This window comes from Salmo salar, chromosome ssa19 (genome assembly GCF_905237065.1).
Source record: "Salmo salar chromosome ssa19, Ssal_v3.1, whole genome shotgun sequence".
Lineage (NCBI taxonomy): Eukaryota > Metazoa > Chordata > Actinopteri > Salmoniformes > Salmonidae > Salmo > Salmo salar.
The window spans coordinates 59,645,984-59,664,629 of record NC_059460.1 but is presented as its reverse complement, the minus strand read 5'-3'; the positions used below and the strand labels follow the sequence as shown (position 1 = coordinate 59,664,629).

Genomic DNA, 18,646 nt, shown 5'->3' with positions numbered 1-18,646 from the left:
TCTTTTCTTTTTGTTGCAGGATGTGATAATAACCATTTGTCAGAAACGAATCAAATGTTACAAACTGCATGCAGGGATACCTTTGAAAATGTCCACTAGGTGGCAGTATTGGAAAGTATTTAAAATGTGGATTAAAAAACAGAAAACCACAAAATAACACATTTGTTTTGTTCACAACTGTCTTCACCCTTCATTGGGTCTTGAGATAGTACGTTGATAATGCAAAAGACAAGTGTTCTCAACGACATACCTGGTTAAATACAGGCAAAACATACAATGGAAATGTGAATCATAGTTCAAAAGCACTATTCTTCAATATTGTTTTAGGATGCCGGGAAATCTCAGCTTATATAGACATCTAGTTTAAAAGTATCTACCTACAAGGAAACCAATACCTCTGTGCAAAATAGTGGTTAAAGGGACATTTCTCCCAAATGTCATAATTTGCATTAACTATCCCTTTAATTGTCAAGGAAAGCTTTTCTAGCAGCATAAGCATTTTCCACTGACAATGTTCTACTGAACTCCCACAGAGTGACTCGTGAGGTAACCATTTCATCTGTTACAGTACTTGTTCAACCAAATATGCATAGGGCAGAATCCACACTTGACAATCACAAAATAATTGCGCCTCACAAATTAGAGGATGGGTATCGATATACACAAATGAATACATTTAGATTAAGACTAGTCTCATATACACACACACACACTATCACTGATCAACTCTTTCACACATGTTAATACTTACTGGGCGATACAGCAGCTTATACAGTGGATGCTCGTTACATAGCCCTGTGCCTTGGAAAATAAAATGAATAACGTCATAACATTCTCCCATAACCGTGCTTAGTCGGTTAGGTACCTTTTTTAAAGGCAATGTTTGCGAAGACCGCGTTCACGGTAAATGACGCATATGTCGGCTCAATCGGAAATTACCTTTAAAAGGGCGATCAGAATACTGGCCTTTAAGTTAAAGTTACAAAATCAACCACTTCCCCAAATGGAAGGAGCTGCTCGTCCTTAGAGTAGAGACGCCATAGAAACATACAGTAAATAGGTACAAACACTAGGTTAACACAATCAAGGGGCTTCAGTGGATGGGATTTGCAGCACCAACCCCACACATGAAACAAGGTGGTTTCATTTCAAATAATGTCACTGAGGTGTTGAATTGGTTTGAAGGTGCCTGAGGATTATTGTGGCGCTATAATAATTGTGGTCCATGCAGCTCTGTAAAGGTCAACAAAGGGTCAACTTCCTCTCTTTGTGATGTCGGCCATCATGGCGGTTGATTCCTGACGCCTGTGCAAACAGGAAGTAACCTGACCCTAGGTTAAAACTTTTGGCCCACGATTTGTTGCGTCCTCGCGGCGGTTCACTTGGCCGGCGCAGTGGTGATGTAGTTGAGGATGGCGTTGGGGACGTCCATGGTTTCATCCTTGACCAGGACGATGTCGTATGAGTTGACGAATGACTCTTTCCTCTCCTCCACCTGACCAAACGGAACAGTCAGTACATTTTTACATTATAGTCTTATCCAGAGTGACTTACAGGAGCAATTAGGGTTAAGTGCCTTGCTCAAGGACACAGACAGATTTTGTTTCACCTAGACGGCTCGGGAATTAGAACCGGTGACCTTTCGTTTACTGGCCCAACGCTCTTCACCGCTAGGCTACCTGCCGCCCTAGTATCCAGCTAACACAGTGCTTCAACACATTACATACACGGTTAGGAATACAAGTGAGCAGCACTAACAGATTGAAGGAATATTTCATGAAGTTTAGTACAAGTAAGTGTACTTCTGGCTTTTAAGTGGGTGTGTGGGAAATGTACAACATTTATCGGAAGTCAACGGTATGTCCTTTCAAAGTTCCTATACAAAACAGACTTCCTTTTAAATCCTCACCACTTCCAGGTTTGCAAAAAGGCAACACAAAGACAAATACAGCACCCACCTGGTCATTGAGGAAGCCTATGGTGAGGGCGTGCTGAGTGTGGGCCACCCCATCGGCCATGGTGAGGTCTCCCAGAGAGTCCCCTAGCAGTAGCACGTTGGGCCGTTCCTGGAGCTCCCTGAAGTGGGCCGCATGGAGCAGAGCGCCCTCTCGCTTGTTGAATGTGTGGATCAACTGGCCTTTGAACGCCCGCAGTACACCCTGCAGGAAAACATGGGGCGCACTAGCGGTCAACGGATTGCTGAGATTGGGGGGAAAAAACGTGAGACGTTTTGGTAATTTGGGCATAACGTGTACTTGCATTGGTTTAAGGCCAAAAATGCTATAAGTTGGTGAAAGTGATTAGGTAAACAAAACCAAAGTGTGGATTGCTGTATCTCCTTGTCCATAGACTGCTTTCAGGACACCAATATGTAATTTTGTAATGTGGGTGAACTATCACTTTAGCAGTTCCATAGGCATTAGGCCAGCGTTTCCCAAACTCGGTCCCGGGGACCCCAAGGTGTGCACATTTTGGTTTTTGCCCTCGCACTACACAGCTGATTCAAATAATCAAAGCTTGATGAGTTCGTTATTTGAATCAGCTCTGTAGTGCGAGGGAAAAATCCCAAACTTGCCCACCCTTGGGAAGTTTGGGAAACGCTGCATTAGGCACACGTCATACTACACATAATTAGACTCCATGCTAGACTGGTTTGAAAATGTCAAAATGAACCAAACAGTAAAGAAAGAAATGTACACTCTGGTCAAAGTCCATGTAGTTGGAGATGACGTGGACGTTGGGGTGGAAGACGTGGTTCTGTCTGATCACTTCCTCCAGGATGTCCCCCAAGCCAGCCGAGAAGATCAACAGAGGAACCTGCTGCTCCTGCAGCCGGTCGAAGAACACCTTGTAGCCCTCCCTACAGAGACAGGGAGGGGGAAATATCATCATTGCTAATTCTTCTCTTCATCAGTATCCCATTATCTTCCTGCCTTCCTTACCCCCCACCACTGATGTAACCGATAAGGATAAAGACAATCCGTTTCCACCAGCATTTCTAGTAGCACTAAAAATGCTAACACGAAGATGTTGGATCCAGCTAAATAACCAGCTAATTGACTTAAAACAATCAACACCTCCCCTAGGTAAATGGAATATAAGGTTAGAGAGCCACTGAACACGCCGATTTGCATGTGTGTTTTTCTGTTGCTCATTAGAAAAACTAGATTTCAGTCTTGTAGGTGTCTTTCCTGACCGATTCCATGTTTATTGCCTTACCTCCCCTTATCCTACCTCATTTGCACACACTGTATATAGACTTTTTCTATTGTATTATTGACTGTATGTTTGTTTATTCCATGTGTAACTCTGTGTTGTTGTTTGTGTCGCACTTTATCTTGGCCAGGTCGCAATTGTAAATGAGAACTTGTTCTCAACTAGCCTACCTGGTTAAATAAAGGTGAATTTTTTTTTTTTTTTTAATTAAGTAATTCTATCATCTCGTCAATAGGAGTAATCAGCTCAGTAATTTTTTGTAACAATGAATTGCCTTACTTGAAGGTACCTATACAAATTTGCGGGGGATATAATGAATTCCTCCTGTATTTCTTGAAATGATTTCAAAATTGAGCCTTTGAATAGTTGAAAGACTCTACAAAGCCCTCTTCCCATTCCCTAAATCCTTGGGACATAGTAACAGGAAGAAAGACTGGGTTGTGCAATATAGGCGAGTATCTAGAAATGTCATTACTCAGTTTATATTGCCGTTGAAACTCCCATGTCTTCGATGTAAGAGTAATAATTGGGTTTTGTTTAATCCTGTCAATAGAAATAGGGTCTGCTATAAAGGGAAGACATATCACAATATTGACTCATTTCAAGCCATGACAAATCCTTTTGGTTGTTGAATACATGATGCTGTGTGATTAAGTTGCGCCGCCCAGTAATATGATTTAAGGTTAGGGACGCCAAGCTCACCCAATTCTTTGAACTGCTGTCGTTTTTTATAACTAATACGAGCTTTTTTATTTTACCATAAAAATGTGCCTATTGCTGCATTTAGGCGAGTAAAGGTTTTAACAGGAAGCATTGAAAACAGATAAAGCGTTCTTGGTAAGACATTCATTTTCACTGAAACAACCCGACCTGCTGGAGATATAGGGAGGGGCATCCAACGGTCTTGATCTTCAGTGATTTTACTAGTCACACGGGGGTAGTTCAAAGCATATAGTTTCCCATAGTCTGACGTGATATTAACACAAGTAACGCATGCTTGTCCTTGATACTTGAGGGTGCATCACCGAATGTCACCATAGCAATAGTTCTACCAACGTTCATTTTATAGCCTGATGTAGCACTACTATTCACCTATTCATTTGAATATATTTGGAATCGTCGTGTCAGCCTCTTATGTACGGGATGACATTGTCTGCATATAGAGATATCTTGTGTTCGTTTGGCCCCACCTGCAAACCATGAATGTTTATGGCACTTCGAATAGCTTCTGCCAGAGGTTCTATACTAAGGGCAAATAACAGTGGCGAGAGACAATCTCCTTGACGATTTGCTCATTGTAGTTCTAACAGATGATTTTGGACTTGAATATATCAACTCTATCCATTTAAAAAGAAAACGCTCCCCATAACCAAACTTCTTTAACGTTGCTAAAAGAAAGACCCAGTCAACGTGGTGAAATGCCTTTTCTGCATCTCGAGATAGTATAACTGTTTGAGTTGGGTTTTTAGAGTAATTGATAATATTCAGAAGTCGTCCTATAGTCGACATTGAGTGACGTCCTTTAATGAACCCGGTTTGATCTGGATTGATTAATTGTATTACTACCTCCAACTATTTTTGTTAAAATCTTAGTAAGGATTTTAGAGTCACATTTTAGTACATTTACTGGTAAATGGGAACCACAGTCTAGTGGGTCCTTACCTCGCTTCTTTAATAGGGTGACGGTTGCTTCGATTTGTTGCTTTTTAATGGCAGTCGCTCTTTAAACTTCAAAATTGTGAACTATCGCTTTTAATACTGAGCATAGTGTGGGTGTGTTGGGAGTACGGTGAAGTTGCCCGTTGACGCTGACATTGGGTCAGCATTTCCCCAACTTATGTTTAAGGTTAGGATTGGGGGAGAGGAAGCTGATCCCTGTACCTAGGGGAGACTTCAGCCTGTTACCAACCCTTAGTCAATCTTTTGGAAGAAAATGTGTTTGACCAGATACAATGGCATTTCAGAGTAAACAAATGAACAACAGATTTTCAGCAAGCTTATAGGGAGGGCATTCAACATGTATGGCACTTACACAAATGACTGATGATTGGCTGAGAGAAATTGATAAAAGGATTGTGGAAGCTGTTTTGTTTGACTTCAGTGCAGCTTTTGACATTATCGATTATAATCTGCTGCTGGAAAAACGTATGTGTTGTGGATCAACAGTTACCCGTCTAACAGAACACAGAGGGTGTTCTTTAATGGAAACCTCTCCAACATGAGTCAAGCATTCCCCAGGGCAGCTGGCTAGGCCCCTTACTTTTTTCAATCTTCACTAATGACCTGTCACTGGCTCAAAATGGTCAAAACACATTGATGCAACAGTAGCTAAGATGGAGTGAGGTATGTCCATAAAAAAGCGCTACTCTGCCTTCTTAACAACGCTATCAACAAGGCAGGTCCTACATACCCTAGTTTTGTCGCATCTGGACTACTGTCCAGTCGTGTGGTCTGGTGCCACAAAGAGGGATTCAAGAAAAGTATACTGACCAAAAATATAAACGCAACAATTTAAAAGATTTTGCTGAGTTACAGTTCATGTAAGGAAATGAGTCAATTGAAATATGTAAAGTCCTAATCTATAGATTTCACATGACTGGGAAAAGGCCCACCCACTGGGGAGCCAGGCCCAGCCAATCAGAATGAGTTTTTCCCCACTAAAGGGCTTTATTACAGACAGAAATACTCTGCAGCAACCCCCCCTCCCCCGACAATCCCGCAGGGGAAGAATGTGAAGGTCCCGGGCTGGTGGTCTGCAGTTGAGGCCAGTTGGACGTACTGCCAAATTCTCTAAAACGACGTTGGAGGTGGCTTATGGTATAGAAATGAACGTTAAATTATCTGCCAACAGCTCTGGTGGACATTCCTGCAGTCAGCATGCTAATTGCAGGCTTCCTCAAAACTTGGAGACATCTGTGGCATTGTATTGTGTGCCAAAACGGCATATTTTAGAGTGGCCTTTTATTGTCACCAGCACAAGGTTCACCTGTGTAATGATCATGCTATTTAATCAGTTTCTTGATATCCCACACCTGTCAAGTGGATGGATTAATTTGGCAAAGGAGAAATGCTCAATAACAGGGATTTAAACAAATTTGTACACCAAATTTGAGAGAAATAAGCTTTTTTTATGTATGGAACATTTCTGGGATCTTTTATTTCAGGTCATGAAACATGGGACCAGCACTTTACAGCATTTTGCGTTTATATTTTTGTTCAGTGTACAATTGTTCCAGAACAGGGCAGCACAGCTGGCCCTTAAATGTACAGAGATCTAACATGAATAATATGCATGTCAATCTCTCCTGGCTCAAAGTGGAGGAGAGATTGACTTCATCACTACTTGTATTTATGAGAGGTATTGACAGGTTGAATGCACCGAGCTGTCTGTTTGAACTACTAGCACACAGCTCGGACACCCATGCATACCCCACAAGACATGCCACCAGTGGTCTCGTCAAAGTCCCCAAGTCCAGAACAAACTACGGGAGGCGCACAGTACTACATGGAGCCATGACTACATGGAACCCTATTCCACATCAAGTAACTTATGCAAGCAGTAAATTAGATACCATTTTTATTTTATTTTAAAGATAAAAATACACCTTATGGGACTGTGGAGACACACACATATCATTACATACGCACTATACACACACACGTACACGTGGATTTTGTGTTGTAAATATGTGGTAGTAGAGTAGTGGCCTGAGGGCACACATTTAATGCGTTGTGAAATCTGTTGTAATGTTTATAAAATTGTATAACTGCCTTGGCAGCAGCTAATGGGGACCCATAAATACTTCACCCTGGAGTGTTCAGAGTCCTACAGTGATCTGACCTGAGCATGGCACTGGACTGCTTCACTGCCTGAGCCAGCAGGTCCCTCCTGATCTTCTGTTGGATCAGCAGCTCATGGACACTGGTCCACCTGCAATGAAAAACCCAGGACACTGAGTTAGTGTTCCATTTAAATGACCACTTAGCGACCTAACATACACATAGAAAATGGAAATTAGATTTGAACTGTACGGAAGACACTTTTTGGCATGAAACCAGAAAGAGAGGCTGAATATGTTTAGGTGTAGTGTGAGGTGGATACTGCCAGTCTGCCAGCCACTCACCACTCCACCATGTGGGGAAGCTTCTCCTCAACGGTGCGAGTTGCGTCGATCTCAATGGGGTAGTAGGTATTCAACAACTGCCTAATCTACATGGAAGGGAAAAGCGTGAGAGAGACACACAACAAAATATCTCAAAAGAGAATTGACTTTTTCCTTCTGTCTCATGAGAGGAACACAGTACATTAACTTTCTCTGAGTCCTCTCCTGGTTTTGTGATTGTACTCACCATTTTCTTACAGGCGTCATTGATGAGCAAGTCGTTATCCAGGATATCTTAAACGGCGGGAAAGAAAATGGTAAGGGACAATATCTAATTGCACTTCGAAATAACTACTTTTGTAATCGCTTGGTATAATGAGCCAAGGTAGTGTTCATTACAGCACGCAATAGAAAATGTTTTGTAAGGAAATATGAAAATGAGTTTCTTATTGGACAAATCTAGGACCCTCGGTTTTCTTCCCTTGGTGCCTAATGAACATGACCCAAGTCTTGGTGATGGGGACCTGTGTACTCACTGTGAGTGGTGGGGCACCTCTTCCCGTTGTGGGCAAATCTGCTGAGGGTCATGTCAAAGTCCGAGATCACCTGTAGATACCAGGCATTGCTAAGAAGGAAGTCCTTTCCACTCATACACATTCACTGAATTATTATTATTATAGATTAGCTTTAATATTGCAGATGGATTGTGGGTTCTATCGATTGAATTGTTTGCATTAAAAAAAAAAACAAGGGGGATTATAAATTATTTATACCCCCCCCAACCCTCCCTCCCGATTGGAGTAAACTAACGGACAACCATACTTCTACTGCTACTTACAGCTATTTTCACATGTAAGGTACATGTAGTTAAATAATTATGCATATATTCTGAACTTCCTTTTTCTGCAAGTGCTGGATTTTCACCCACAGCAGCCAATCCACTATTCAGTCTTAACTCCAACCTTCCAATGTTCAGATTAACCCAGCTTTCCCAGTATAATGCCATTTTGCCATTTCCTTTTGCAATACATCCCTCCATTTTACTTTGATGTCTACCAATATTGTCCTAAAAATATATACTTTACCCAAGAGTATAATGATATTTCCACTGACTGATCGTAGTTTTTCAGATCCCCTATCAATACAGTTTTGCAGGTCCATCAGAACTCTATTATGACAGAACAACCATTCCTGGACCTGACTCCTTAAGCGAGCCATTGAAGAACAGTACCAAAGAAAATGTTCTATTGATTATGTTTCCTTGTGGCAGAGTCTGCACTACGCTGACTGTTAAAATGCCCCCGATATTGAACATTGTTTTTGTAGCAAGTATTTTACATAACAGCTTAAACTGAAACTGATTGATTGATGTGTCAGTTGTTGTATTATATATCAGTTCAGAAACCCGATGCCATGGTATTGGGACATCAAAGACCTGTTCCTAACTGACTTGAACGTTATACGGTATTGCCGTCAAACCGTTTGACTTTAAGTGGAACTGGTACATTTGATTTATACTAATCATTTTAAGCCATTTATGATTTTTAACAGGTGGCAGATAGGCTAATTATTTAGTTTCTTCTTTAAGTTATGGTCTCTTCCAATTTTGTGTCAGAGCTGCAATGAGTTGGTTATATTTTTGTATTGAGCATACACCTCCATACACTGTTGTTAGTTGCTTGTGTGACATCATTTTACCATTCTTGTTTAAAATATCCTTCATTAATAGGGGCAGCAGGTAGCCTAGTGGTTAGAGCGTTGGGCCAGTAACCGAAAAGCTGCTAGATCGAATCCCTGAGCTGACAAGGTACAAATCTGTCATTCTGCCCCTGAACAAGGCAGTTAACCCACTGTTCCTAGGCCGTCATTGTAAATACGAATTTGTTCTTAACTGACTTGCCTAGTTAAAATAAAAAGAAATATCCTTCTTGTAAATTTTTTCACTTTTTTCTTCTGTCAGTACATTGGAGTTTAGCCACATAATTTGCTGTAATATTAGATCTGCCATTGTCAATACACCGAATCCACCGTTTTAATGTGTAAAAAGGCTCTTAAACATAGGATCGACCCGTTTGGATTTAGATAAAGCCTCCATTGTACCAACATTTTAAGAGAGAGGTTTAATACCTTATTATTTAATAGTTTAAACCCTCGAAAATAATGTTCGTTATATAAATATGCTCGTTTAACTTTATCTGGTTTGCCATTCCAAATAAAGTGGGGGGAAAAATTCCCGCATGATTTGAAAAACGATTATTCAGGAGTCGGTAGAGACATTAATAAATATGTAAAGTGCGATATCATTAGTGAATTAAACAGGGTAATGTTCCCGTAAATGGATAGGCGTTTCCCTCTCCATAGTTTCAAGATGATCTATTTAGCTAAGTTTTCTATCAAAGTTAAGGATTGCAAGGTCGCTCAACTTTTCTGGGATATGTACACCAAGCACATCGACTTCACCATTTAAAATCGGGAGACAACATGGCAATTTAAAGTCTCTTTTAGAGACCCAATCCATTAATAGTACACTTATCATAGTTGGGTTTTAGACTAGAGAAACTGGAGAAATTATCCAGGTCCTCAATGAGGCTCTTTCAAGGTTGAAGATTGAGGACTCAAGAGAACTTGAATCATCGGCGTACATTGATACTTTTGTCTCTAATCCATACATTTTTACCCCTTAATGTTATCATTAGATCTGATTTTTAAAGCTAGCCGTTCAATGGCCATAATAAGTAGGTATGGTGACAGAGGGCAACCTTATTTTACGCCTCCTGACAATTCAAAGTTCCCAGAGAATGAATCGTTATTTATTATTTTACATAAAGGATTGTTGTACATTACTTTTACCAATCTTATGAGTGATTCTCCAAAATGTATCACTTGGTATGGAAACTGCTTGGCATCCAACTGCAAGGCGCTACAGAGGGTAATGCGTATGACCCAGTACATCACTGCGGCCAAGCTCCCTGCTATCCAGGACCTTTATACCAGGCGTTGTCAGAAGAAGGCCCTAAAAATTGTTAAAGACTCCGGCCACACAAGTCATAGACTGCTCTCTCTGCTACGGCACGGAAAGCAGTACCGATATACCAAATCTGGAACCAACAGGACCCTGAACAGCTTCTAACCCCTAAGCTATAAGACTGCTAAATAGTCAACCGGAATATCTGCATTGACCCTTTTTGCAACTCTTTTGACTGATCACATACGCTGCTGTTACTGTTTATCACACTGCTGCTATTCTCTGTTAATCATATATGTAGTCACTTTAACTATACATTCATGTACATACTACCTCAATTAGCCCGACTAACCGGTGCGCCCGCACATTGGCTACCCGGTCTATCTGCATTGTGTCCCGCCACCCACCAACTCCTCTTTTACGCTACTGCTACTCTCTGTTTATCATATATGCATAGTCACTTTAACCATACCTACATGTACATACTACCTCAATTAGCCTGACTAACCGGTGCCTGTATATAGCCTCGCTACTGATATAGCCTCGCTAATGTACATAGCCACTCTACTGTTATTTTTCACTGTCTTTTTACTGTTGTTTTTATTTCTTTACTTATCATTCACCTAATACCTATTTTTTTTACTTAAAAATTGCACTGTTGGTTATGGCCTGTAAGTAAGCATTTCACTGTAAGGTCTATCTGTTGTATTCGGCGTATGTGACAAAAACTTTGATTTATTATCTCTCCCGTTGCCTAGTCACTTTATCCCTACCTACATATCTACCTCAATGACCTCATACCCGTGCACCTGGACTTGGTACTGGTACCCCGTGTATATATCCAAGTTATCGCTACTCATTGTGTATTTATTCATTGTGTTATTATTTTTACTATTTCTTTTTTTCTCTCTGCATTGTTGGGAAGGGCCCGTAAGTAACCATTTCACTGTTAGTCTACACCTGTCGTATACAAAGCACGTGACAACACTTTTTTTATTTGAACAGTTGTTCCATCCCCGAGCCCAGCTCAAAGACTCAACTTGCTATGTAAATTCTGCCCCCTCTGTTATTGTGTGAGTGCGACCCCTCCCCTATTGTCATGGATGGTACTCAGAAGTGTTTGCTAAATTTCTACTCATACACATAAACACTCTTGTGGGGTGCTATTGCAGTGTGCTTTTTTTTTGGCTAGGTCTAAGTGACCTTTGACCCTGTGTACAGTACTTCTGGCCAGTGGTTACCTGGAGGGCATCTGGCCCGGCTCGTTGCATGGCCTGTATGGTCTCCTCCACTCTGCTGCGGTCCCTCATCAGCACAGAGGCCTTGGCCAGCTCTGGGATCTGGGGAACAACAAGAAGACAGGCGTTGGATACCTGTACCAGTGGGGACCATTCCACGTGGTGGTTGAGGAAGGAAGGACCAAGGGACGGAGGGGTGGGGGGACTAGAGTCAGTAGATTATACTACAAGGCTCTACACCGCTAAGTCGGGAATAAAGTAATGCATTTACTACAGTACAAAAACATTCCTATGATGGAGCTTAAAACAAAGCGGCCGGAAGTAAATCAACAGGAATGTGTTCAGTATGGACAATAAGATGAATGTGGCTCTATAAAATCGCAAACCAATTGTACGAGGCTATTTCTGAATTAAAAAGCCCGTATTTGAACCTCCCGAAATCTCACACACATATCTTTAGTAGAGTCTGAATCCAAAATAATAATACAAATCCCACACGTGCTATTGTTGCTATCAAACTGTAGGGGGCGCAAAAGGACAAATGTAAACAATAGGGGACAACGCTAACCCACATAGGCCTACTTGAATACACTGTGGTTAGTTTTCAGATACTTCTCCCGCCACCATGTTAACACCATATGTATCATGCTGAGCTAATTGCTTTAATTTACTAGTCAACTACGGAGCCTGCGTTTCTCAAAATGTAGCCGATTTCTTCCAAGTTAGTAATACTAGACTACACACGAAGACATATTTTTACCATTACAAAGCTACTACACAGCCTAGGTTGACTTAAAGAGAAAAATAGGAGGGTAGGATACAATTCTTCCAAATCCACACAGTTTGCAGTTATTAACTGTTTGCAGTTATTATAGACCCGGTCTGGGCCCGGTTTCCCAAAAGCATCGAAAGGCTAAGTTCATCATTTGAACCTTCATAGGAGCATTGTTAAATCTCCAAGCTGTTTGCCAAAACCATTGTTATTAACGTTGCACTTGTAATCTAAAGCCTGCCTCAGACCACTCGTAGAATAGCTAAATCCATTTTTCGACGCTTTTTTTGCCCTCCCGTGTCAATTTATACACAGAACATCTCCGTGACCGCCGACAACTTCAGAACGAAGTTGACTACAAATACAAAGTTGCCAATGTCTTTGCAGTTGATACAAACAACTATATTATATTACGTATTCAAATTAAAACCGAGATGACTGCAATAAAATCAAAATATGGTAGGCTATAGGCCTATTTCAATCATATTTCATGTTCAATAAATGTAGTTTTATTTAGCTACTTGTAGGCTACTGTCTGTAATCTCAATATATTTAATGATGTGTAGCCTAACATGTGCACAATGATGTGCCAAATCGGTGATTTAGTAAATGTTTATAGCGTAAGCATTAGAATAAGCCACCTCAATATTTGCAGACGGGGTAATATCTCTCTAGCAGCTGATACGTCGTCAGTATTGTGAAATAATTCAAATATTAAGGCCTGATTTGAATTGAGGAAGCTGATCCAAGAGCAGTACTGCCTTTCTTTCGACCCTATCAGTATCGACACATGCTCCAACGACATGCGTTTCCCAAATCACCAAATACAGTGCATTCTAATAGGCTACAAATAGTGTGGAATTCGAACAGTTTAGATGCATATTGTAAATTCAAAGGAGAGACTGTCAGACAAAACGCATGCAGTTACTGATTAGCAGTGATGGATTTGGATGAATTAATTGTACTAGGCATGGGTAAAGAGGAGAGCAGTAGACAACAATAGAACAGAGAGCTGTCTGACCTCAGACTTTGTCAGCTGGTGCCAGATTGCTAGGGCAGTCCGTACTGGCAAATATATCCAGGGGATGTGGTATATCTGAGCCAAGAACCAGGGAGAGAGGTATTAGCTAATTAATGGGACTCATGGAACAGGAGACATCATCATCATCCAGTCACTGATGTCTCATGGCAGAGCGGAAAAAACACAACGCTTAGCTTATCCAATTTATATTAAAACGGCATTTCCGGCACTTTTCAACCTCATTTATCAGCTCCAGCACCAAACCAGTGTCTACATATGTGAAAACAATGCGTTTATATGATCTGTGGTTAAAAAGATAAGGTTAAAAAAAAAATTATCCTCTGTGATATCAAAGGGTAGGATTAAAAGTAAAAACGGTGATTTTTCCAAACCTGCAACGGGTTTCTATCCCAAGGGAGGGTATTCTCTTGCTCCGCACGTCTCCGCGAATCTCATAGTTTGAAAATCAGTTTTAAAAGTTAACTTTTGTTGTAGACTAACAGTGAAATGCTTAACTTTTTAAAGGTAATTTTTACATTTTAACTTTATATATCTTTCTACAAAACGTAGAAATGTGCCGTTTACACATATGTTGCCACTGACAATGTTCTGGAGATAATGAAAATGAGGTTGAAACGTGGAGTTACCGTTTAACAGTCATTCTACTCAAGATACCCGAGTAGGATGACTGTACTCTGTGCCCCAATACAAAACAAACATTTGCCAATATGAATTGAGATAATGTCAATTACTTTTGTCAGTAATAATTAACATGACTACAGGCATGTACATAGCTAGCTAGATGTAATAACTAGCTCTGTGTGTTCTGTAGTTTGAGAACATTTTAATCATTTCAATATGTTTGCAATAAATGATATTTCCCTCACTTTTTAACATCCTTCCTTGGTAAATATGGCATTATTACGTTGTGCTCATCATTCCAATTCAAAACAATATGGTAAACAACCGTAGCTAACCTAGCAAAGTGTGTGGTTACCTTGCACTGCTATCCAAAATAACGCAAACCAACGAGATGTTTCTCTCGGTAAGCCATTAGAACTCTAGTGTCCCTTGTTTTTTTTTATTGTGCAATCTTGCCAGCAGTGCATAGGAATAACCAATGACAATGCTATCTAACGTTAGCTACGTTAGATATTTAACAGGCCAAGAGACACTTACCATTTTCAGACGCTAGCTAGCTAACTAGACAAACTGGTGTGCAGTGAGCAATAAACATACGTATTTGCAATACATCAATGAAAGGTTGGTCTGAGTAAATGTAGCTACAACTAATCTGAAAAATAATACTGCTAGCTTGCCAGCTAGATTTGTTTACATGTCAAAATCTTGTTGCACCTGCAGTCCTCCCTCTGAAACAGACTAACGTAAACAGTGGTTCCCATACGTTGATAACATTTTTTTTTTAAAAGTAGCTAGATATTGGCGGTTGTTGATCAAATGGATGTCACCTGAAAACTGAATCAAATTCCAGAATAATTCAGAATATACCCCAAAGTGTCATCTGTTTGGACATATTTTATTTTTAAATATAGCATGTCAGTTAAGTTCACAATAATTACCATTTAAAACATTTTTATTGTACATTTTATATTTTGGGGCTCTTAACTTTTTTTTTTTTTTTAGATTATTTCATTATTGGATCATGTTACCATGGTAAATTGATTGCTTTGTATCAACAGAGAAGTGGAAGAAATGCCATTGTGGTGTATCAATGTATGGATGTTCTAGAACTCAACAAGAATGGAAAGCAAAGTTCTCTCTCTATCAAATCAAACATTTCACAAACCGAAAAGTCTGCTGAAGACATGGAAGAGTCTAGAACCTTAACCAAATTTCAAAAGGAGAAGACTACTGGTGCCATGGCCTGCAACATTTTCAATGAGCTACGCCTGGAAGAGAAACTCTGCGATGTGGTCATCAAAGTCGAGGGAGTTGAATTCAGTGCCCACAAGACTATCCTGTGTGGATGCAGCTCGTATTTCCGGTGAGAGGCTTGTCTGTGGTGATTGTACCATAAACATGCAAACAAAAATCCCTTTAACATTCTAAATATGAACTGATATAGATGAAGAATGGAGACTTTAGTCTCAATCCATGCCCAGGAGAGAGTACCAACACTAGCCCAGTTTCCCAACACGATTGAGCCTTCTTCTGTAAATACATTTAATTCAGATTAATCATAATTTGTCTTCATAGACACATCTTCAATTATTTCTGGACTATGGTTAATGCTTAAATCAAAAGAGTTTCATAGGCCAGATACATGTATCCAACTCTGGACAGTAACATTTTTTGAGAATTAGTTTCTGGGTCTGTGACGTGTGAAACTGTCCCTCAGTGAGTTGTCAATGTTTTGCCTTTTTCCCTCCGCAGTGCTCTGTTCACCAGTGGCTGGAACCCCTGCGAGAAACGTATGTACACCATCCCAGGTGTATCTCCTGAGATTATGAGGATGCTCATCGAGTACGCCTACACCCGGACCGTCCCGGTCACGGCGGACAATGTGGAGCTGCTCCTAGAGGCGGCCGACCAGTTCTCCATCCTGGGCATCGTGCAGGCCTGCTGCCACTTCCTGGAAACCCAGCTGTGTCTGGAAAACTGCATCGGCATCTGCAAGTTTGCCGACTTCTACTCCTGCCCGGAGCTGCAGCGCCGAGCACTCTTATTCATCCTGCACCACTTTGAGGAAATCGTCTGCTGCTCCCAGGAGTTCCTGGAGCTGTCTCTGGCCCAACTCCTCGACCTCATCAAGAAGGACGACCTGAACGTGAGGCAGGAGAACATTGTGTTTGAGGCCATCCTGCGCTGGATCGCCCACACTCCTGCCAGCCGCAGGCACTGGATCTCTGTGCTACTGCCAAAGGTGACGGTCCACTTATAAAACGGTCACTGATCAAAGGCCTACTTTTTTGTTCTCATACTGGGCACCTATGGAGCTAACAACAACCAAGTGAAAATTGGTTTCATAATATGTGCCACATTATGTTAGACAAGAAGTGTGTTTGCTTAGTCTTACATACCTCTATCTGGTTTGCTTTGAGTGTTTTTCAACTGTATGAAATCCCTTACATTTAATTCTGTCCATCTAGGTGCGAATGGCTTTGATGAATGCTGACTACTTCATAAACCATGTGAGGAACAACTCCCTGGTGAAGGACAGCGATGAATGCAAACCAATCATCCTCAACGCCTTAAAGGCCATATACGAACTCAACATGCACGGCCCCTCCATTTCCAGCAATCCGCTGAGGCGACCTCGCCTGCCCTACGCCATCCTACTGGCTATCGGCGGCTGGAGTGGAGGCAACCCGACCAATGTCATCGAAGCATACGACACGAGGGCCGACAGTTGGGTGACTGTAGCGCAGGAAGAGAGCCCACGGGCTTACCACGGTGCTGCATACCTCAACGGGTTCGTCTACTGCTTAGGCGGCTTTGACAGCATGGACTACTTCAACAGCGTCCGCAGGTTCAACCCCATCACGTGCACCTGGCACCAAGTTGCGCCCATGCACTCGCGGCGCTGCTACGTCAGTGTGACAGTGTTGGACGGCTGCATTTATGCCATAGGCGGCTTCGATGGCTACGGGCGTCTTACCAGTGTGGAGCGGTACGAGCCTGAGACAAACCAGTGGACCCTGGTAGCACCGATGCACGAGAAGAGGAGCGATGCCAGTGCCACCACACTGCATGGCAAGGTAGGCAGAAGTTGAAGGGGAATAGATAAGTGATGCCTGCCAATACTCATGTGGCAGTACGAAAGAGTAATTCGTATTAAACCGAAAACAGTAAATGGCAAACTAGACTACTAGATTGCACCTTACAAGTAAAAAATAACAGTTGTGATGCGTCAATCCCGTGGGGTTCTCTGGCGTTCAGGTGTACGTCTGTGGAGGCTTCAATGGGACCGAGTGCTTGTTCAATGCAGAGAGCTACTGTCCCAAGACTAACCAATGGACCCTGATTGCCCCTATGAGTCGCCGCCGCAGTGGGGTCGGCGTCATTGCATACAAGGAGCACCTCTATGCAGTAAGTTATACATAAAACATGAGTCAGAGCAGCACTTCTAGTCGGAACAAACTAAGTAGTCATGTCTGCAGGACTAACACTTTTGTAATGTGATTTGGTCTGTACATTCAAAACCCTTGTCTCAGGACAAGTCCGGGGTGTGCAGGCGCTTTACTCATGGTACAATTCAATGGGAGATATTCAGAATTGAGGATAAAACAAATTGCAGTAATTACCTGGAACACTGAGATGGCCTTTGGAGACGATGGTGCTCAGCTCCTCAGTGAGATTGATTGCGGTGTAAAACTACCAGTCTGGAATAGATGGGACGTCAATTAGCTCAATAGTCTCAGGCTGTCAAGCAAGTTACATTTGGACAGTACAACTTGAATATAAGCAGCTGTTCTTTCATTAAGCTTTTCTTTACATTTAATGTAAAGTTTAATGAATGTATATGTGGCTAATTAAACATACACATGAATTGTCTCTAGCTTTGTTTCTTTCTCACAACATTTGAAATCCAATTAGCCTCAGACTCACTAGATTGTTCTACCCTAGGTTGGAGGCTTTGATGGCGCCAACCGTCTGAAGACCGCAGCGGTCTACAACCCACTGGACAACACTTGGCGCGCCTTGCCCACCATGTTCAACCCGCGCAGCAACTTTGGCATCGCCGTGGTGGATGACCTGCTATTCGTGGTGGGCGGCTTCAATGGTTTCAACACCACCTACAACGTGGAGTGCTACGACGGGAAGACAGACGAGTGGTATGACGCCCACGACATGCCCACTTTCCGCAGTGCCCTCGGTTGTTGCGTCGTGCCCGGCCTGCCCAACGTGGCACAGTATGCTGCCCCCCGCGACTCCCCAATGTTGCTCGCTGATGAATGGAACACACCTTCCTCCAAGACCAGGCTGGCCTCAAACCTATAGACAAGTACATCCTTCCCATTCCCCACTCTAAGACTAGAAAATAGAAAAAATATATTTTGCTAGGGAAATAAATATATTAAGATAACTGTTTGGAGTAAAACGTTTTAGCTGATTGTTTGCATTATACATCTGACATACCAAAATAAAACATATTCAACATCTTCACAGACAACAGATCTAGGCAGCCTAATTATATGAAATATTTTTTTTTTAATTGCAAATGACGGTATTCTCAGAGCTCGTTCTGCATTTTAAAGCGAATACACACAAAGCAAAATATGTCCTTTACAACAACTTCAAACTACTGTACAAGAATGAGACCAGAAGGAATATGGGTTCTGGACACCTACAATAACATACAAGCTTAGA

The 18,646-nt window shown here is 41.6% G+C and overlaps 2 protein-coding genes across 5 annotated transcripts; one reads left to right on the top strand and one right to left on the bottom strand.

The window, feature by feature from the left end:
• Window positions 1-103: 103 nt before the first annotated feature.
• Window positions 104-18,104, bottom strand: LOC106579167 (7-methylguanosine phosphate-specific 5'-nucleotidase). 4 transcript variants are annotated; one of them, XM_045702565.1, is made up of 10 exons: window positions 17,885-18,104; window positions 17,581-17,658; window positions 11,526-11,624; window positions 7,856-7,925; window positions 7,567-7,613; window positions 7,341-7,426; window positions 7,058-7,147; window positions 2,698-2,860; window positions 1,959-2,159; window positions 104-1,495 (listed from the first exon to the last, which is right to left on the bottom strand). In XM_045702565.1, the coding sequence occupies exons 3-10, from the start codon at window positions 11,592-11,594 to the stop codon at window positions 1,379-1,381; spliced, it is 843 nt and encodes a 280-aa protein (XP_045558521.1). In that variant the 5' UTR covers window positions 11,595-11,624; window positions 17,581-17,658; window positions 17,885-18,104; the 3' UTR covers window positions 104-1,378. The 4 variants fall into 4 exon arrangements, with proteins under 4 accessions (XP_045558521.1, XP_014014274.1, XP_014014268.1 ...); XM_014158799.2 differs by lacking the exons at window positions 17,581-17,658; window positions 17,885-18,104 and adding exons at window positions 13,316-13,390; window positions 14,652-14,739; XM_014158793.2 differs by lacking the exons at window positions 17,581-17,658; window positions 17,885-18,104 and adding exons at window positions 13,316-13,390; window positions 14,495-14,684.
• On the top strand, window positions 15,142-18,277 carry LOC106579164 (kelch-like protein 10). The gene is made up of 5 exons (XM_014158789.2): window positions 15,142-15,320; window positions 15,710-16,199; window positions 16,426-17,034; window positions 17,216-17,365; window positions 17,903-18,277. Exons 1-5 carry the CDS (start codon window positions 15,142-15,144, stop codon window positions 18,275-18,277), a joined length of 1,803 nt encoding a protein of 600 aa, XP_014014264.2.
• The last annotated feature ends 369 nt before the right edge of the window (window positions 18,278-18,646 follow it).